The 22159-nt window shown below is 40.5% G+C and overlaps 1 protein-coding gene across 2 annotated transcripts in view; it reads right to left on the bottom strand.

Moving 5' to 3' along the window:
• Nucleotides 1–3399: 3399 nt before the first annotated feature.
• LOC138446668 (ATP-binding cassette sub-family C member 4-like) overlaps nt 3400–22159 on the bottom strand; it is a 172526-nt gene continuing 153766 nt past the window's right edge. For both annotated transcript variants that reach the window (XM_069601890.1, XM_069601891.1), the window contains 2 exons: nt 16731–16865; nt 3400–3634 (listed from right to left, as the gene is read on the bottom strand). In XM_069601890.1, the coding sequence (XP_069457991.1) occupies nt 16731–16865 (135 nt within the window). In that variant the 3' untranslated portion in view covers nt 3400–3634. The remainder of the gene's footprint in view (nt 3635–16730; nt 16866–22159) is intronic.

The raw sequence follows: 22159 nt of genomic DNA, 5'->3' as shown, positions 1-22159 counted from the left end.
CTCACAGTCAGGGCAGGCTACATGCACAACAGAAAGAACAGGCCCCTTGTTTAATAATAAAGTCTCTCAAGATGGTGACACAGGACACTAACCTAGTATGGCTCAGTTTAACACGAGAGGGGCTCAGGGTAACACACAAATCCGAGTTACCTAGGATGATGACTGATCTTAATGTGAATTCATAGAAGAGATGACAACTGGGCTGATCCTGGAGAATGAGGATATCTCCCATACATGGACCTTCTCCTCTATTTTTTAGACCAGAGGGTATTCAGGAGAATCACTGAGCCATCATTTTTACTTAAACATTAGTCATCAAGAGTTTCCCCCATAGTACACTCTCATCACCTACCTCTGGAGCTGTGATACATGCCAAGGGGAGACATGGAGACATACTGTCCTGACCTCCCTTCAAGGACTTATTGTCCAGCAGCTGTAAGTGCTGCCAGTGGGCAACCTTAAACCACCAGGCCTTCTGGGGGCAGTCTACATTCAATGACCCATCCAGGTGGAGATATAAAGGCCTGGTCATTGGATGCATCAGGACAACCCTGAAAGGCCATAAGTCACTCCAAACTCTCATGGGGTCAGCTCAGGTCGTCTGGCAAGTGATCCAGCTTGATCCTTCCCTCTGCCTTACCCTGTTTCTTCCCTCCTGATTCCACAGTGTTGACCCCAAGGGCAACCCTGATACACATCCCAGCACTAAACTCCATCTGAGTTTGCATCCCAGAGAACCAGCCTGCAACATGTGTCAGAAAACATTCCAGCATTTGGGGAGAATTTTTACTGAAAATTACTGGTTGCATATATTTTTATAACATTTTAACCCCCCCAATAAAACATAAAATGGAAGAAACCAGGACCTTTTATGTGAATGTGGTTACCTATGGTTTAAAATTCACAATCTAATGTTGTCTGACAAATGAAATTAAGTTATATGTTAATAACAAAAGAAAACTATATGTTGAACCTAATGAAACTGCCACTTTATCACTTGTAAAAAAGACTGAATGTTAGTAGTTCCACATGGCTGAATCTAATCTAAAAAAATCCATTTGAATTTGAAATTTAGAGAACATTATACTTATGAATAACTCATGGGTAAAAGATATAGTTAATGAATTAGATTAGGAATTAGAATATACATAATACTATGGTTATCAACAGTGTTGAGTACAAAAACTTGCAGGTAGCAGCTAAAGTGGACCTTAGGGGAAATGTCAGCTTTATATATTTATATTAGAAAAATAATGATGTTAATAATCTCTTTTCAGTTTAAGAATTTAGAGGAAAAAACCTCAAAGTTAAGGAAAAGTTGCAGGAAAGAAGGATATGACGAACTAGGGAAAAGAGCAGAAAGTTGATTCTTTGAAAACAGGAAAAAGTTATGCAAGATTATTTATTAAAAAAAGAAGGCTAAAAGAAAATTAGAAAACCAAAAGAACACAGTTAGAGGTGCTGCAGATATTAAACATACAAGATACTGTGAATAAATTTATGCCAATCAAGAAAAACTCACAGGAAATAACTTATCAAAATGACTCTGCAGAAATAATACACTGAATAGGAAAAAACGTAATCACCAAAATTTACCCAGATAACCTGGCTACACAATACTGTGAATGTGATTAATGCCACTGGATTATGTGACTTAAAATGGTTGTATGGTAAATTTTATGTTATATATACTTTACCATTTTTGTAATGTAAAAACAAACAAACAAACAAACACAAAAAAACCTAAAATCCTCTATCTAGAAGACAGTCTAGCACATGTCTGTCCTTCATTAACAAATCCCTTAGAAGGGCTCCTATTTTGAGAGAGCATATTTTCTCCTCCTTCTCTTTGAGAACATATAATATTGTCCTTCTATATTTAACCATATATCTATTTTTTGTTACTTTTTTTCTCAGTCGCTCAGTCGTGTCTGACTGTTTGAGACCCCATAAATTGCAGCATGCCAGGCCTCCCTGTCCATCACTAACTCCCTGAGTTCACTCAGACTCACGTTCATTGAGTCAGTGATGCCATCCAGCCATCTCATCCTCTGTCGTCCCCTTCTCCTCCTGCCCCCAATCCCTCCCAGCATCAGAGTCTTTTCCAATGAGTCAACTCGTTGCATGAGGTGGCCAAAGTACTGGAGTTTCAGCTGTAGCATCATTCCTTCCCAAGAAATCCCAGGGTTGATCTCCTTCAGAATAGACTGGTTGGATCTCCTTGCAGTCCAAGGGACTCTCAAGAGTCTTCATCAACACCACAGTTCAAAAGCATCAATTCTTCAGCGCTCAGCCTTCTTCACAGTCCAACTCTCACATCCATACATGACTACTGGAAAAACCATAGCCTTGACTAGATGGACCTTAGTCGGCAAAGTAATGTCTCTGCTTTTGAATATGCTATCTAGGTTGCTCATAACTTTTCTTCCAAGGAGTAAGCATCTTTTAATTTCATGGCTTCAGTCACCATCTGCAGTGATTTTGGAGCCCAGAAAAATAAAGTCTGATACTGTTTTCACTGTTTCCCCATCTATTTCCCATGAAATGATGGGACCGGATGACATGATCTTCATTTTCTGAATGTTGAGCTTTAAGCCAACTTTTTCACTCTCCTGTTTCACTTGCATCAAGAGGCTTTTTAGTTCCTCTTCACTTTCTGCCATAAGGGTGGTGTCATCTGCATATCTGAGTTTATTGATATTTCTCCCAGCTATCTTGATTCCAGCTTGTGTTTCTTCCAGTCCAGCATTTCTCATGATGTACTCTGCATAGAAGTTAAATAAGCAGGGTGACAATATACAGCCTTGACGTACTCCTTTTCTTGTTTGGAATGAGTCTGTTGTTCCATGCCCAGTTCTAACTGTTGCTTCCTGACCTGCATAAAGAATCTCAAGAGGCAGGTCAGGAGGTCTGGTATTCCCATCTCTCTCAGAATTTTCCACAGTTTATTGTGATCCACACCACAGTCAAAGGCTTTGGCATAGTCAATAACTGTTATTGTTATGTTTTCCTATCAGTTTTCTCTGTAGTATTTTAATCAGAGGTCTTTGGGTTGAAAAATGGATCCTAGTCACGTTAAAGGAAGTGGTGACACAAAACAGCACCTTCACACAGTCTTCAAGTAAACAGAATCCCTGATATAACTGGAAAGTAAAAGGGAATTCTGGAAACAGAAAAAAAAAAAAAAGAAGAAAAAAGAAAAGAAAAGAAAGAAAAAACACCTGTGACAAATTTGTCTCCAAACTTAGAAAATGAGTTTGGCTCTGGAGTTTTTGAAGACACAAAACCTGGGAAATGGCTATTATTGGTGGCCTGCACCTCTGATTTGGATAAGAAAGAAAGTAATATAACATTTAAGTAAACATAATAAATCCTTTTCAAGAGCTTGAAATCACTGAGTGAAGTTGGAAAACTCACATTTTTTTAATGTTAAATATTTGTTGCTGGTGTAAAACAAGTAGAATATAGTTTATGCAGTGCAAAACCTATTGGAAAAAAGCCTTTGGAATAGACACGAACTCATGGTACAATCACAGTGTTGATTCAAAAATTGTTGAGGTTGAGGGCTGTCCACTGGAAACACTGGTAACCACAAGGTCACTATAATATCTGGCTATCTCCTTTTGAAGTACACCTGAGGGAGAAAAAGACAAAAACAATATGTTTAAAAGTTTTAAAGTCCTCCTCCTAGGGCAACACATTTCTAGGTTTTCTTCTTCACGTGAAGCAACCATATCACTATTGGAGGCATAGTTTTAAAACACCAGGGCTGTATTTATTCTATGGAGGAAGTAGCCCCATTAAAACCCCCAGTGGGTCTGGATGTAATGCCAAATAACCTACAGATCTCCTAGATTTCTGATCATTCTGATTCACAGATATGCTTTATCACTATAATAAATTGATAAGCAAAATCATTTTATTCCCTGAAATAAGTTAAAAACAGGGTAACAAAGAGGATAGGAAATCTAGCATCTGAACAGGGTTTGTCATTTTCACACATAAAAAGAGCACAACAGATTTGGATGTTAGTATCAGGTTGTTATCTTTATATTTTATAAACTCTGATTGACAGGCACTGAAACACTGGCATATATGTATGAAATATCCTGGTGTTTAATTTGTGTGGCAGAGCAGTTATAGGGCCTATAAAGATGTGATCTGTGGATAGTGGGCCCCAAGAATGAAAAGAGAATCCAACGCTTTAACAATGACTCAACCAAGAGACTTCTCTAAAACATAAGATGATACCCAGAAATAGGACAGATCTGTGCCAGACCTTTGAGCTCTTGAATTCTACCAAATTCTAGCTGGACTGGAAGAGATACAGCTATATCAGTATTTTTAAGTACATCAGGTATATCAGTATTTTTTCAGTGTATAATCAAAACACAGAGGAAGTAAAGTGCTGTCAAGTTCCACAGTCATCAGTTTTTAGTAGCTGTATAATATCTTGGTTCCTTACATATGCACATAACAAAGTAAGGTTTCACAAGCCCTGACATTATTTTATCTCTGAACAGGTTTGGGCAAAAACGACTTCAAGTGTAACTCTTTTCCTCAAAGAATGTGAAAAGTTTCAATTGAGTCTTTAAAACAGAAAATGTATCCTCTATCAGAGGCTGACTCATATCACAAACTGGGTTGCTTAGCCATATGATTCCAGATCTCTTTTATAAAACCTGACCGCAAGTGCATTGTGGGCCCTGTAAACAAAGTTATCATGAGAGAGAATGAACTTCACGCGTGAAACAGAAAAGCACTAGGACACCTACCTTCATAGTAAGTGCACTTTGTTATTCTCTTGTTGCTAACATAACCTGCTCTGCACATGAAATGCTATATATTTAAATGTCACGTAAGGGGAAAAATAGAGTTTTGCCAAGAAAATGCACTGGTCATAGCAAACAACCTCTTCCAACAACACAAGAGAAGACTCTACATATGGGCATCACCAGATGGTCAACACCGAAATCAGATTGAATATATGCTTTGCAGCCAAAGATGGAGAAGCTCTATACAGTCAACAAAAACAAGACCAGGAGCTAACTGCGGCTCAGATCATGAACTCCTTATTACCAAATTCAGACTCAAATTGAGAAAGTAGGGAAAACCGCTAAACCATGCAGGTATGACCTAAATCAAATCCCTTATGATTATACAGTGGAAGTGAGAAATAGATATAAGGGCCTAGATCTGATAGATAGAGTGCCTGATGAACTATGGCATGAGGTTTGTGACATTGTACAGGAGACAGAGATCAAGACCATCCCCACGGAAAAGAAATGCAAAAAAAAAAAGCAAAATGGCTGCCTGGGGAGGCCTTACAAATAGCTGTGAAAAGAAGAGAGGCGAAAAGCAAAGCAGAAAAGGAAAGGTATATGCATCTGAATGCAGAGTTCCAAAAAATAGCAAGAAGAGATAAGAAAGCGTTCTTCAGTGATTAGTGCAAAGAAACAGAGGAAAAGAACAGAATGGGAAAGACTAGAGATCTCTTCAAGAAAATTATAGATACCAAGGGAACATTTCATGCAAAGATGGGCTCGATAAAGGACAGAAATGGTATGGATCTAACAGAAGCAGAAGATATTAAGAAGAGGTGGCAAGAATACACAGAAGAACTGTACAAAAAAGATCTTCATGACCCAGATAATCACGATGGTGTGATCACTCATCTAGAGCCAGACATCCTGGAATGTGAAGTCAAGTGGGCCTTAGAAAGCATCACTATGAACAAAGATAGTGGAGGTGATGGAATTCCAGTTGAGCTGTTTCAAATCCTGAAAGATGATGCTGTGAAAGTGCTGCACTCAATATGCCAGCAAATTTGGAAAACTCAGCAGTGGCCACAGGACAGGAAAAGGGCAGTTTTCATTCCAATTCCAAAGAAAGGCAATGCCAAAGAATGCTCAAATTACCGCACAACTGCACTCATCTCACATGCTACTAAAGTAATGCTCAAAATTCTCCAAGTCAGGCTTCAGCAATACGTGAACCGTGAAGTTCCTGATGTTCAAGCTGGTTTTAGAAAAGGCAGAGGAACCAGAGGTCAAATTGCCAACACCCGCTGGATCATGGAAAAAGCAAGAGAGTTCAAGAAGAACATCTATTTCTGCTTTATTGACTAGGCCAAAGTTTTGACTGTGTGAATCACAATAAACTGTGGAAAATTCTGAAGGAGATGGGAATACCAGACCACCTGACCTGCCTCTTGAGAAATCTGTATGCAGGTCAGGAAGCAGCAGTTAGAACTGGACATGGAAAAACACACTGGTTCCAAATAGGAAAAGGAGTACGTCAAGGCTGTATATTGTCACCCTGTTTATTTAACTTCTATGCAGAGTACATCATGAGAAATGCTGGACTGGAAGAAACACAAGCTGGAATCAAGATTGCCGGGAGAAATATCAATAACCTCAGATATGCGGATGACACTACCCTTATGGCAGAAAGTGAAGAGGAACCAAAAAGCCTCTTGATGGAAGTGAAAGAGGAGAGTGAAAAAGTTGGCTTAAAGCTCAACATTCAGAAAACGAAGATCATGGCATCTGGTCCCATAACTTCATAGGAAATAGATGGGGAAACAGTGGAAACAGTGTCAGACTTTATTTCTTTGGGCTCCAAAATCACTGCAGATGGTGACTGCAGCCATGAAATTAAAAGACGCTTACTCCTTGGAAGAAAAGTTATGACCAACCTATACAGCATATTTAAAAGCAGAGACATTACTTTGCTGACTAAGGTCTGTCTAGTCAAGGCTATGGTTTTTCCTGTGGTCATGTATGGATGTGAGAGTTGGACTGTGAAGAAGGCTGAACACTGAAGAATCGATGCTTTTGAACTGTGGTGTTGATGAAGACTCTTGAGAGTCCCTTGGACTGCAAGGAGATCCAACCAGTCCATTCTGATGGAGATCAACCCTGGGATTTCTTGGGAAGGAATGATGCTACAGCTGAAACTCCAGTACTTTGGCCACATCATGTGAATAGTTGATTCATTGGAAGACTCTGATGCTGGGAGGGATTGGGGGTAGGAGGAGAAGGGGATGACAGAGGATGAGATGGCTGGATGGCATCACTGACTCGATGGATGCGAGTCTGAGTGAACTCAGGGAGTTGGTGATGGACAGGGAGGCCTGGTGCGCTGTGATTTATGGGTTCGCAAAGAGTCGGACATGATTGAGTGACTGAACTGAACTAAGGAGAAAAATAAACCCTCCAAGAATGCTTCACAGGCTGAAATCTGAGGCTATTTCCACTGTAATGGAAGCACTTTAAAAAAACCCTTTGGTGGGAGTAGAGGGGAGTTTAATTGCATAATATCACCCTCCTCCATTTTATTAAGATAGACATATTTTGTGATTATACATTTACTCTTTTGGTGAAACTAAAAACAGTTAAAGGAACAAAAGAAAATTCATTTCATTTTCTACTGCTTAATATTCTTTCCAAAATCATCTGATTCTTTTCTCCATAACCCTTCTCAATATAATTTTTTGTAAAGAAAATATTATTTTTAGCAACTTTTAACTGAAAAGGACTTTGCTTCATGGTCTGAAATACCTGAACTGAATACTGAAAAGTATCTTCAGCAGTTGGGGGCCCCTGATTTAAAATCTCTAAAGCAACCTAGAAGAACTATGGGTATATTTGTTTTATTATTGGGAGGCAAGATTTTACCTACAGCCTTTTACAAAATGATCCCATTTTTATACTGTAAAATGCTCTATATTCTCAAAGCACTTAAGCATGTGCTCTCTCATCTGATCCCTGTGATAAGTGTGAAGAAGCCAGCAGGGCTGTAATCCTGCTCTACACACAGATGAGGACCTGAGGCTCAGAGACCCTGAGAGACACAAGACCACGTGGATGCTAAGTGCCTCCTCCATCTATCCAACTGGACCAGGCTCCTAGAGCTCGGATATGAGAATTTTATAACTTCTGGGCTGTATTAGATGATTTCACTAATAGACAAAATAGCACTCCTGTTATACACTGGGAACAAAGAAACTTCAAAAAACCTCAACCTGATCTGCGTCATCACAGAACAGAACAGATGACAAGCATCTATTCTTGGATCTATTATGTCCCCTCTGAAAGGCTGTTGCTGAACCATGAAAGATACCATGATTCTTGGCCTCCAGAGGAGAAGAATTCAATTTGCGGCCAGTGATGAGGCTTGATCACTCAGAGCTTTTGTGTAATAAAGTTTTATTAACGTATAAAAGAGATAGAGAAAGCTTCTGACATAGACATCAGAAGGTGGCAGAAAGAGTGCCCTCTGCTAGTTTTTAGGCTGATGGTATATAGCTACTAGTAGTAGTAGTTAGTCGCTCAGTCGTGTCCGACTCATTGCGACCACATGGACTGTGGCCCGCCAGGCTTCTCTGTCCATGGGATTCTCCAGACAAGAATACTGGAGTGGATTGTCATTCCCTTCTCCAAAGTATCTTTCTGACCCAGATATCTAACTCAGGTCTCCTGCATTGCAGGCAGATTCTTTACCATGTGGGCTACAGGGAAGATCCATATAGCTACTAGACGCATGCTAATTAGAGAAACGAAATGTCTCAAAACTCAGAGACTGGCACCAAGCCCCTCACACACAACATGCATTTATTTTGAGATAACATTTGCACAAGGTGAATTGTCCCTGGCCATAAAATAATTGACATGAGTCTTGAATAAAGTCAGGTTTCTAAGCAGATACAGTCTCACTGACATAGCTTAAGAATGCATTTGCATGAGAAAAACACACTGGTTTGTCAAGTTAATTCTGAGTCTTAGGGGGAACCCACCTGAAGACAGAGTCTAGGGTAAATGCATAAATCATTTACATAGTTTAAGACAAACATTTCCATAAGAAAAATGCTTTGGTTAGCTAAAGGTTTAAGAAAAGTTAAGTTCAGGTGGAACCAGGTATCCTTATGGCAACACAGAATTTTAAAAGAAACCTCTTTTTAAATTTGTATCAGTTCAGTTCAGTCCCTCAGTCCTGTCCTACTCTTGTTGTCCCCATGGTCTGCAGTACGCTAGTCTTCTCTGTCACCAACTCCTGGGGCCTACTCAAACTCATGCCCATTGAGTCGCTGATGCCATCCAACCATCTCATCCTCTGCCATCCCCTTTTCCTCTTGGCTTCAATAATTCGCAGCATCAGGGCCCTTTCAAATAGGTCAGTTCTTCACATCAGGAGGCCAAAATATTGGAGTTTCATCTTTAGCATCAGTCCTTCCAATGAATATTCAGGACTGATTTCCTTTAGGATTGACTGGTTGGATCTCCTTGCTGTCCAAGGGACTCTCAAGAATATTCTCCAACACCACATTTCAAAAGCAAAAATTCTTCAGTGCTCAGCTTTCTTTATTGTCCATCTCTCACACCCATACATGACTATTAGAAAAACCATAGCTTTTACTAGATGGACCTTTGTTAACAAAGCAATGTCTCTGTTTTTTTCTTTTTTTAATATAAATGTATTTATTTTAATATGCGGTCTAGGTTATTCATAACTTTTCTTCCAAGAAGTAAGTGTCTTTTACATGGCAGCAGTTACCATCCGCAGTAATTTGGGAGCCTCTAAAAATAAAGCATGCCATTATTCCCATTGTTTCCCCATCTATTTGCCCTGAAGTGATGGGACCGGATGCCATGGTCTTAGTTTCCTGAACATTGAGCTTTAAACCAACTTTTTAGCTCTCCTCTTTCACTTTCATCAAGAAGGTCTTTAGTTCTTCACTTTCTGCCATAAGGGTGGTGTTATCTGCATATCTGAGGTTATTGATATTTCTCCCAGTATTCCTGATTCCAGCTTGTGATTCATCCAGCCCAGGGTTTCTCATGATGTACTCCGCATATAAGTTAAATAAGCAGGGTGACAATATACAGCCTTGATGTACTCCTTTCCCAATTTGGAACCAGCCTGTTGTTCCATGTCCAGTTTTTACTGTTGCTTCCTGACCTGCATATAGATTTCTCAGGAGGCAGGTCAGGTGGTCTGGTATTCCCATCACTTGAAGGATTTCCCACAGTTTGTTGTGATCTACAGAGTCAAAGGCTTTGGCATAGTCAATAAAGCAGTAGATGTTTTCCTGGAACTCTATTGCTTTTTTTGATGATCCAGTGGATGTTGGCAATTTGATCTCTGGTTCCTCTGCCTTTTCTAAATCCATCTGCTTAAACATCTGAGAGTTCACAGTTCACATACCATTGAAGCCTGGCTTGGAAAATTTGAGTATTACTTTGCCAGACTGTGAGATGAGTGCAATTGCGTGGTAGTTAGAGCATTCTTTGGCATTGCCTTTCTTTGGGATTGGAATGAAAATTCGCCTTTACTAGTCCTGTGGCCACTGCTGAGTTTTCCAAATTTGCTGGTATATTGAGTGCAGCACTTTCACAGCATCGTCTTTGAGAATTTAAAAGAGCTCCACTGTAATTCCATCACCTCCATTAGCTTTGTTTGTAGTGATGCTTCCTAAGGCCCACTTGACTTTATATTCCAGGATGTCTGGCTCTAGATGAGTGATCACACCATCGTGATTATCTGGGTCATGAATACCTTTTTTGTAAAGTTCTGTGTATTCTTGCCACCTCTCCTTACTATCTTCTGCTTCTGTTAGGTCCATACCATTTCTGTCCTTTATTGTACCCATCTTTGCATGAAATGTCCCCTTGGTATTTCTAATTTTCTTGAAGAGATTTCTAGTCTTTCCCATTCTTTTCTTTTTTTCCCTCTATTTCTTTGCATTGATCACTGAGGAAGGCTTTCATATCTCTCCTTGCTATTCTTTGGAACTCTGAATTGAAATGGGTACATCTTTCCTTTTCTTATTCACGTTTAGCTTCTCTTCTTTTCTCAACTATTTTTAAGGCCTCCTCAACAACTGCCGGGGGCCAGCGTGAGGAACTCCGCCCATGGCAAAGGTCATGAGGAATGAGGCTTGGCATATGCAAAGGCGTGATCAAGCCTCAGGAAACCCCCTGTTCCCAAGCATCTAACCCCAAACCAGAGTCTGTTTTATGCTCTCACCTACACCTCTGACTTTACGGGGGGCTCTCCCCCATAACCGTTTCTCTCAGAGAAGGAGTAAACGTGCAGCTCCAAGGCAATAAAAATTCTTGGGCGTGACAAGAGTGTTTCAGCTTACGGACTCCTGTGAAGGTTATCTAGCCCGCCTGTATAGGTTCGTAGAGCCACATGTGATTGTTTACAGCCTCCCAATCTGAGAGGCACGAGATGTTTTAGACTTACTAAAGGCAAATTATTTTGGGGAGTTAGAAATTATTAGTATAATGGGTTGGTTAGGAATTATATTGGTGAAGGGTTTTTTCATTTGTTGTGTCAATAATTGCTGCTAATTCCCTGCTCTGGGTGGGACAAGGATGTCTCAGGTCAAACCTCTCTGCTGACAGACTAGCTTGTGTGACAGGATTATCCATACTACTATCTCTTAACCATAAATAGCACAGAGAGTTTTGGAGTATTTTGAGAGTCTTAATTAGCATAGGACTTTTTCTTCTTGTTGAGTCAATAATTGCCGCCAAGCCTCTATATCCTTAGGCACCTGGGAATATATTAATCAATGTATTTGGACTATAGAAAAGGAAATATACCAGTTTTTGATGTTAGCAATACTAGACTTTTTGAGTTAATGGATTTTCTCTTTTGTAATAGATCACTGTACTTTGTTATAAATCACTGTGTCCTTGCTATGTAAAAATGTAACTTTATCATATCTTAAGACTAAATAGATCTTAGGGGAACATTGGTGAAAGGATTTTTATTTGCTGGGCTGATGTTTGCTGCTAAATCTCCATGTTCCCTACCCTTATGATGAATATAACTAGCATATAGGAAGAAATAAGTATTAACCTTTAAGCATATAGGAGAAATAAGTATTAACCTTTAAGATTAATCTTGTTAACCTTGGGTTAAATAAATTCCTTTCTTGATTGTAACTCACTACACCCTCACCCTATAGGAATGTAACTTTATTTGGAGGGTGGTGCCTGGTTTAAGAAAAAACACCCTTGGAAGAAATAAGTTTTTTTGGTTATCAGAAAGAAAGGATCATAAAATGTAAGCAGGTCTCACTCATGGCCAGAAGATGATGTATCTTTTTTATACATTTATGTGAAGCACCTGATTTTGATAAAGGTCAGGACTGCTGACTCCCGCGTGATTCTGTATTCATCCCTATGTGTAACAAAAGGTATATAAGCAAACCCCAAAATAAAGAAATTGGATCAGTTTCCGGAAAGGCTGATTCCCCCATGTCGCTTCTTTCTTGCTCCAGTTTTTCTGGCTGAAATCCCATCTGGAGCATGGATGCTATTCCACGTAATCCAAGTTATTCAGCCTCTTTTTCTCCACTAATCTTCCTACTGCACTATCCATTTCCAATCTCTCTATATCTGTGATTAAATATGTATTTTTCCAAAGATGCCGACTCCATCCCCCCACCTTCAAATCACCCTGGATCCACCGGGGCTGGACCCCGGCGAACAACCATTTTACCTTTTTGCATTTCTTTTTCTGCACATATAAATTTGTACACTGAAGGGGAAAAATATAACACTAGTAGTTTGTTTCTTCCTGCAGCTTAAGAGAGAGAGAGAAAATGTCTGACACTTGCAGCCTACTCCCTCCATTTGGAGACCCCTGGTCTTCCTGACTGTTACCCTCTTACCTCCAATTTTACATGTTGAAGTCCTAAATCCCTCAGTACCACAGAATGTGACTGTGTTTGGAGACAGCATCTTTAAAGAGTCAAGAAAGTTAAAATGAAATTATACAGGTGGGTCCTAATCTAACAGACTGGAGTTCTCATAAGAAGAGACCAGGACACAAGCTCACAGAGAGGGAAGAGCATGTGAGACACAGAGGGAAGATGGTATCTCCAAGACAAGGAGCAAGACCTCAGAGGAAAACAACCCTACTGACACTCTAACCTCAGACTTCCAACCTCCAGGGCTGTGAGGATATAAGTTTCTGCTGTTTAAGTCCCCTACACTTTGGTCTTTGTATGGCAGCCCTCACAAACTACTGCCCCCTTTAGCTTTATATGTCTAAAAGGTACTTTCTCTACTATTTCATGGATCATTCAAAAAGGGTCAATCAGACAGTGATCAGCTCACCTGAGCTATGAGTTCAAGAAAATGTGATGTGAAAGCATCTTCTGCCAGATGTTGGGTTTTCTTTTCAGATGAGTGAATTCTGTTCTATCAGTGAAACCCTTGTGACTTAGGCTACTGCTCCCCATGTTACAGCTCTGAACAATGCACTGATATCTGATGCTTGCATATTCAAAAAACTGATAGTCTGATGGTTTATCCACCTAAGAGGATGCAGAGTATGCAGAAATAATGTCAATATGTGATGGGAATTAAGAAATGTATTTCTTTCTGTAGAGGTGACCTGAGCCAGTGGCAGGACTAAAATCCAAGAGTGAGGTTCTGCCTCTCTGTGAACTTCGGTGACTGGCCCTACCTTGGCTACCAAGTGACAGGAGCAGTGTTCTCAGGCTTAACACAGAACACAATACCTAGGACAGCATCCAGCCTCCCTCAGCAATTCCCCCTCTCTGCTCCCTGGACCAGCTCTGTGACCTTGAGTGAGCTCTGGACAAACTCTCCTCATCCATGACATGGGATAAAAATGGACCATCAGGAGATTAAGTGAAATCATACATGTGTGAACTGTATAAAATAAATTATAAAGGACTACACAAATGTAATTTACCATTAATACTGTTAGAGTAGATGCAGGATTACTAGACTTGGAATCACAAGATTTCTAATTCTATGACCTATGTCTGCTTCAGTATGTATGTTACACTTTATTGAAAATATTTACTGAAAGAACAAATTTATAATTCTGGGTCTGCTGCAGACTAGCTTAACACCAGTTATATACATAGGGCCACCTAATGCTGGGCTGGAAGAAGCACAAACTGGAATCAATATTGCCAGGAGAAATATCAATAACCTCAGATAGGCAGATGACACCACCCTTATGGCAGAAAGTGAAGAGGAACTAAAAAGTCTCTTGATGAAAGTGAAAGTGGAGAGTGAAAAAGTTGGCTTAAAGCTCAACATTCAGAAAAGGAAAATCATGGCATCCAGTCCCATCACTTCATGGGAAATAGATGGGGAAACAGTGGAAACAGTGTCAGACTTTATTTTTGGGGGCTCCCAAATCACTGCAGATGGTGATTGCAGCCATGAAATTAAAAGACGCTTACTCTTTGGAAGAGAAGTTATGACCAACCTAGAGAGCATATTCAAAAGCAGAGACATTGCCAACAAAGGTCCATCCAGTCAAGGCTATGGTTTTTCCAGTAGTCATGTAGGATGTGAGAGCTGGACTGTGAAGAAAGCTGAGTGCTGAAGAATTGATAATTTTGAACTGTGGTGTTGGAGAAGACTCTTGAGAGTCCCTTGGACTTCAAGGATATCCAACCAGTCCATTCTAAAGGAGATCAGCCCTGGAATTTCTTTGGAGGAAATGATGCTAAGGCTGAAACTCCAGTACTTTGGCCACCTCACGCGAAGAGTTGACTCATTGGAAAAGACTCTGATGCTGGGAGGGATTTGGGGCAGGAAGAGAAGGGGACGACAGAGGATGAGATGGCTGGATGGCATCACTGACTCGACGGACGCGAGTCTGAGTGAACTCTGGCAGTTGGTGATGGACAGGGAGGCCTGGCGTGCTGCGATTCATGGGGTCGCAAAGAGTCGGACACGACTGAGCGACTGAACTGACTGAACTGACTGAACTGACTGACCTTCCTTCTAAAGCACCTTAGTTTTCTCACCTGTACAAAGAGAGGGTTGAATCCTTTTATCTTATTATTTGGACCAATCTAAAATTCTGTGTTCTAGTTCTCATTCACAACCCACTCCCATACTCTTGCCTGGAAAATCCCATGGATGGAGGAGCCCAGTAGGCTGCAGTACATGGGGTTGCAAAGGGTCGGACACGACTGAGCGACTTCACTTTCATTTTTCACTTTCATGCATTGGAGAAGGAAATGGCAACCCACTCTAGTGTTCTTGCCTGGAGAATCCCAGGGACGGTGGAGCCTAGTGGACTGCTGTCTATGGGCTCGTACAGAGTTGGACACGACTGAAGGGACTTAGCAGTAGTAGCATTTCTCATTACTCAATGTCATGATAATATAGTTTTAAAATGAAGACTTTGACAAACAGGCGGGAACACCTCTTTTTGATGTGAAATGCCTCAGGTCAAAAGAGCAAAAGGGTTAGGGAGATTCCTGGCTCTGGAGGTTTCAGGAGGGATAATCTGACTGGGAGACACTCTAGTGGATGAAAGCACTCTCTGAATTTCAGGCATAAAAAATATACAGAGTTCCTTGTTCAGCTTCTCAACATTTGCACACAATGTAAGTACTTATGAAAAGTTCAGAACACAGACTTCCTTTTCCCTAAACCTAAGCATGAACTCTAGCTCTGCCAGCTCTTCAGCCAACTCTGGGACCCAGGAAGTCTTCTACCCAATGAGCAGCGGAAGGCCCTGCTCTGCATTTCCTCATTTCTAGAGAGGACTGAGAGGAGACAGTGAGGAACTCAGGCCACATTTTAGATAAATCTTTCATATAGAAGTATTTAAGACACTGGGACATATTTTCTTTAAGACATTTTAAATATTACCCAAATAATCTTATTCTATTTACAAATGAAAATCTGGGAGAGGCAGAAAAGAATGAAGAATGGAAAATACACCCATAATTTAACATCCAGGGATAAATTTTCGATAGGGAAGCCAAATTCCACCCTGAGCCATGCATGTTAGGGGGCAAAAACACTAGACCTTCCTTCCATCCCTCTGTCTTCCCATCAACCTCAATCCCAATCCCACCTGGTTACAGAAAGACTTACAGATGGCTGCATGACAGTGCCTAAGCCTCTTAAACCAGAACTTGGTCACCACTACACCTCTGTTAGGAAGATACCACGGGACCTGAGTGTTACCCATCGAGCCCCTTCCTCACACCACATATAATGCTTAGTGTCTCACACACCTCATCTCTGTGAAAGTGCTCTGTAACCTTCAGGTACCATTCAGACTACAGTGTGAAGGTGTTGTGAGCTCTTGATTTGTCCTGATGATAATTTCATCTTCTAGAATATACAGGAAGCATGGGGGACAAGTGGACCTCATTCTAAACAACAAAGAATTAGGGAGAAAGTGGTAATTTCAGGTAAGAGTTTTCTTTATAGATTACAAAACAGAATAGACCTACACCTTTCTCTGGAAGATCTTCCTAGAATCAAAATATTCCAAGATTTTCCCCCTTAAACTCTCAAATTTCCTGGATATTTCTCAAGAGAACTTGTATCACTAATATACTGAGCACCAATCAGAATGAATGTAAAGGGTCTGCAAAATGCGTGTTCAGTGCTCCATGAGAATCTCAACTCAGAGTCTGAATATGTGGAAGGTCGATCCAAAATCTCTGTCTCAGGCACAGGTGTGTGCACACAGAAGGGTGCACACATCCCGACCCCAGCCCCAACACTGCTGCAGATTCTCAGCAGACCTGCCTTCCACCTGCCACATGTTGTTAAGACCCAGTCAAGAAGTTTTCTCTGTGGTGGCTTCTAATTGAAAAGAGCATAGAGTGCTTGTTCCCAGACCCTTGGTGGAGATCCTGTGAACAGTGAATCCTGGAGTTGAATTTTAATTACAACTTCCCGCAGCAGGCTCACCTATTTTTCCCTTTCAGTGAGATCAGCAGCCTCCGCCTCACCCAGTTGTTGCACCAGCTTGTAAAACAGGCTGTTTCTATCTCGCAGCAACTTATATGGCCGATTATATTCTTTCCGTGTCCCTGAATCCAAAACCTGTTAACAGCAGAAAGAAACCCATTAGCACACAATATCCCCGGTAACATAATTCAGACAATATTTCAAGAGGGGGCACGACAGGGAGAATTTAGGTGGTAGGACTAGAGGTATTTAACTGGTTTGATTCCCCTGTTTTACTGAGAGACAAGGGCCCAGCCCAGTCTTTCATCATTATATGGTTATAGGAAAGGAAGAAAATGAAAATTTTAGAATATGGTAAGTGGAACTGAACAGTCTGTAGTATTTTATATTCTGCCCAGGGCATTTGGGGTTGTTATCATTAGTGCTTTTAGCGCTCGGACTCTGACCTTTGAGGGCTATTTATAGATACACAGAGTTGGGAAATGTCTTGATTCAAGAAAATCAGACTGCATTTATCTAAAAAGTAGGTTGACATCATACAAACCACATGGCAGTGTCCTGACAACAAATTAATTGTCAAATTGATTTGACAATCTGAGCAATATTTGGGGGAAAAAAGGTAAATGCTTCTAGAATTTCTTTAGGGTCCTGGATTATGTCAGCCCCTCCTGGAAGGACTAACACTGAAGCTGAAGCCCCATTACTTTGGCCACCTAATGGAAAGAGCTGATTCACTGCAAAAGACTCTGATGCTGGGAAAGATTGAAGGCAGGAGGAGAAGGGGACAGCAGAGGATGAGATGGTTGGAAGGCATCACCAATTGAATGGACATTAGTTTGAGCAAACTCTGGTAAGAACAGGGAAGTCTGGAGTGCTGCAGTCCATGAAGAGTAGGAAACTGAGAGATTGAGCAACTGAACAACAAGAGGGGCAGAACCCCTTGTCCAAGAGGTTAAGATGCTTCCTGAAGTTGGCTGTGGCTGCAGTTTATTATTATGAGAGTGGAAGGCTGGCAAAAAGAGCTGCTGTATAAGCAGCTTTTGCAGAACTGCTGTGCACAGAAGGAATTTCTAGAAATCCAGTTTTCTTTTTGGATAAGACTATAAAAGCAAATAAGAAATTGAGCTTGAAATTGAAGTGATCACAGCCTGCACAGCACATGGGGCAGCCCAACCTGAACTGCCTAGGATCTGAATATGTTTTCACAAATTACCTTTATTTGCTTCTTTCTCTTTCTTTCTTAAGCTGCCTGCCTTTCACCCCTTTTATTGCTCACTAACAAACCTGCTAATTGGAAATTGAAAGGGAGAGGAAGGGGCTCTTAAATCTGCCTTTATACTTTTGAGTGATCTTGGTTAATGGTTATTGAGGGGGAAAACTTACCTGAAACAATTGACCCAAATAATACAACTACAAAAATAGTTCTGATGTTAAGTGGGATTTAATTCTTCATTTAGGTCATATTTAGAATAAATGTATCTAAAGAGAATATGTGGTATGGGCTTACCTGGTGGCTTAGTGGTAAAAGAATCTGCCTGCCAATGCAGGAGTCACAGGTCTGATCCCTAGTCCGGGAAGACCCCACATGCTGTGGAGCAAATAAGTTCATGCCCTGTAACTACTGAGCCCACATGTCACAACTACTGAAGCCTGAGCACCTAGAGCCTGTGCTCCACACAACAGAAGCCTCTGCAAGGAGAAGTATGCACATTTGCTGCAACTAGAGAGAAGTCCACAAAGCAACGAAGACCCAGCACAGCCAAAAATAAATTAATAATGTTATCTTTTTTTTAAAGAAGAGAATATGCTGGAACTCTAAACAAGACACAAGTTATTTTTTCTACATGTATGTATTGCAGTTAACTTCATCCTTTGTATTTAATTGGAACAATTTTTTAAGTCTCACAAAGGTCATATTCCTAATAATCTTTTGTTTATACTGTGAATCATTGTTAAGAGCACCTTTCTCAAAAGAGTCCAAGAATAATTGAATGTCTCATCCAAATAATGAATTTTATATGTTAATTGGGCATGTCAATTTAGATGCCCTGAATGTGCAATTTTACTTAAGCATAGCATAGATAGAACATAACTGTTCCTCTTGATGTTGAAGAAGAAAAACTGCAGTTCTAAAACACAGGTCTCCAAATATCTGTGTTCAATTAATCTCTGAAAGATTAGGTAAGAATTTATATTGAAGAAAAGACAGTCTCTTTGCTAGATAGCTCTGGGAAAGCTGCATACCTGGAAATGAAAGAAATTAGAATACTCCCTCATCAGTTCAGTTCAGTCATTCATTCGTGCCCGACTCTTTGAGACCCCATGAATTGCAGCACGTCAGGCCTCCCTGTCCATCACCATCTCCCGGAGTTCACACAGACTCATGTCCATCGAGTCCGTGATGCCATCCAGCCATCTCATCCTCTGTTGTCCCCTTCTCTTCCTGCCCCCAATCCCTCCCAGCATCAGAGTCTTTTCCAATGAGTCAACTCTTTGCATGAAGTGGCCAGAGTAATAGAGTTTCAGCTTTAGCATCATTCCTTCCAAAGAAATCCCAGGGCTGATCTTCAGAATGGACTGGCTGGATCTCCTTGCAGTCCAAGGGACTCTCAAGAGTCTTCTCCAACACCACAGTTCAAAAGCATCAATTCTTCGGTGCTCAGCCTTCTTCACAGTCCAACTCTCACATCCATACATGACCACAGGAAAAACCATAGCCTTGACTAGACGGACCTTAGTCGGCAAAGTAATGTCTCTGCTTTTGAATATACTATCTAGGTTGCTCATAACTTTTCTTCCAATGAGTAAGCATCTTTTAATTTCATGGCTGCAGTCACCATCTGCAGTGATTTTGGAGCCCCCAAAAATAAAGTCTGACACTGTTTTCCACTGTTTCCCCATCTATTTCCCATGAAGTGATGGGACCGGATGCCATGATCTTCGTTTTCTGAATGTTGAGCTTTAAGCCAACTTTTTCACTCTCCTCTTTCACTTCCATCAAGAGGCTTTTTAGGTCCTCTTCACTTTCTGCCATAAGGGTAGTGTCATCTGCATATCTGAGGTTATTGATATTTCTCCTGGCAAACTTGATTCCAGCTTGTGTTTCTTCCAGTCCAGCGTTTCTCATGATGTACTCTGCATAGAAGTTAAATAAGCAGGGTGACATTATACAGCCTTGACGTACTCCTTTTCTTGTTTGGAACGAGTCTGTTGTTCCATGTCCAGTTCTAACTGTTGCTTCCTGACCTGCATACAGATTTCTCAAGAGGCAAGTCAGGTGGTCTGGTATTCCCATCTCCTTCAGAATTTTCCCCAGTTTCTTGTAATCCACACAGTCAAAGGCTTTGGCATAGTCAATAAAGCAGAAATAGATGTTCTTCTGGAACTCTCTTGCTTTTTCCATGATCCAGAGGATGTTGGCAGTTTGATGTCGGTTCCTCTGCCTTTTATACCAGACATAAAGATAAACTCAGACTAGTTTAAAGACCTAAGATAAGACTGGGTACTATAAAACAAAAGGAAAACACAGGCAGAGAACACTTTGAGATAAACTACAGCAATATTTTCTTAGAACAGTCTCCCAAAGAAAAGAAATAAAAGCAAAAATAAACTGGCGCTAATTAAACTTAAAAGGCAAGACAATAGAGGCTACAAGAGCTAAGATGGGACATAGACTGAAAAATAGCTGGAAACAGAATTTTACCAAGTTAGCTTTTACATCACTGGCTTGATCAAAGATTCCAGATATTTCAGAATAAATAAACATAAAGCAAATCTAAATGCTCTTTATGTACAGAAAAATAGGTATAGCTTTGGATTTTTTTCATCCCCTATAAGAAAAATCTCGTAGAATTTCCCACTATGTCCCCACACTTTCTGTAACACAAGTTAAACTATAAACTAAATCACACATTAAATTTGGTGTGATAATAATCGCTGAACCCCAAGATCTCTCCAGGAAATCCAATCTTGAATTACTTGTCAAGCTCTAGTAGGTTAAGTCAAACTACATTATGTTGGACAAGTAAGTGAGTTACATAAGCTCAATGAAGATGTGTTTATCAAACCTGTTTATGTGTAGATATTTCTGGTAGCTGTCTAGACATAAAAATTAAATGGACCCACTGCAAGATAACTTGATCCATTCATTGGCAAGATGCCATCAGTGAAAAAGAGGAATGCAAGGAGAGGTGAGCGAGTGCACAGAGAGGAGCGGGGCAGGAGAGGACGAAGTAAGAGCCTGATAAGAAATGATGACAACAATAGAGAGAGAGCCACACCTATCGACAAGTAGAGTTGCACGGGGAAGGTCTGTGTCATATCTCTGTTTCTGGCTGCCAGGTAATGACACAGGGACCACTGTCCAAACTTGCATCGTGGGCCCCTCATTGATAACATGGGTGCCCGTGATTTTCTCAGTGACAAGGCAACGTGGCAAGAATTAGCTCAAAATCCTTTCCTAGATCTTGAAATAATAAATTAGTCTCTCACTAGGGGGGTGATGAAGGCTGAGGCACAGTCACCTCCACAGTCACTTTCCCAAATCTGCTGCCTTTGCTCATAAGCACTCCCCTCTTAAAGTAATCTCTTCTCCCCACCTGGGCTTTCTACCTCCATATTCGTTATTTTCCTTTGAAAATGTAAGTGAAATCTTTTGGAGTTTTTGAAGGAGTTTCCGCTTCTGAAATATTCTAATTGCAGTCATGTAGGCTTTTGAAAGAAATGTTCCATGAAGGTGAAAAACAGAACTTAAGTAAACTCTAGTTAGGTAAGAGCTGTTTTATGCTTTCCAGGTGGGGATATTACAACAGTTTCTGGTTTTGATTTCTCTGGGAAAAATTCTACTGACAAGAGGTTGTGTTGAGGAAGAAACATAAAGAACATAACATCATAAGACTGACTATAAACAAAAGAGGTGGAATCTGAGTTTCCTGTCCCTGGTTTTGGTTCTTCATCATTCATTTCCAAAGAATTCTCTAGCTGCAGACGGTGAAAATGTTGACCACAAACAACAATACTGTTAATGCAAGTGCAGACTGTCACATGCCTCTTTGTTCATGGTTCTAGGGAGAATTCAGGTGATATGAAGGCTGCAGTGTGCAGGAATTGGAGGCAATAGCTGTGCTATGGGCTACAGAGAAAGCAGGTCACAAGCACCCAGCTAATCCCAAAATCTGTAGGAAGAATCCTCTAATGTAGAGACAGTAGTGAGTCTTAGGAGGAAAAGGATTTCTAATTTGTCTGTCTTGCTCCACTATTTTGGAGCAAATGAGGACGATTAACTTAGTTGCTGTTATGACTTTTATGCTTAATCATAACTTAGATGCTGTTATGACATCTTTAAGATACTTAAAGTTAAGAGAATTCCCTTGGAAAATAAAATTCTGAAATGGTTTAATGAAACAAAACTGGGTAAATTCCTTCAGAGA

The sequence above is a fragment of the Ovis canadensis genome, chromosome 10 (assembly GCF_042477335.2).
Source record: "Ovis canadensis isolate MfBH-ARS-UI-01 breed Bighorn chromosome 10, ARS-UI_OviCan_v2, whole genome shotgun sequence".
Classification (NCBI taxonomy): domain Eukaryota; kingdom Metazoa; phylum Chordata; class Mammalia; order Artiodactyla; family Bovidae; genus Ovis; species Ovis canadensis.
The sequence above is the reverse complement of the archived record's forward strand: the minus strand, read 5'-3'. Positions and strand labels throughout refer to the sequence as shown.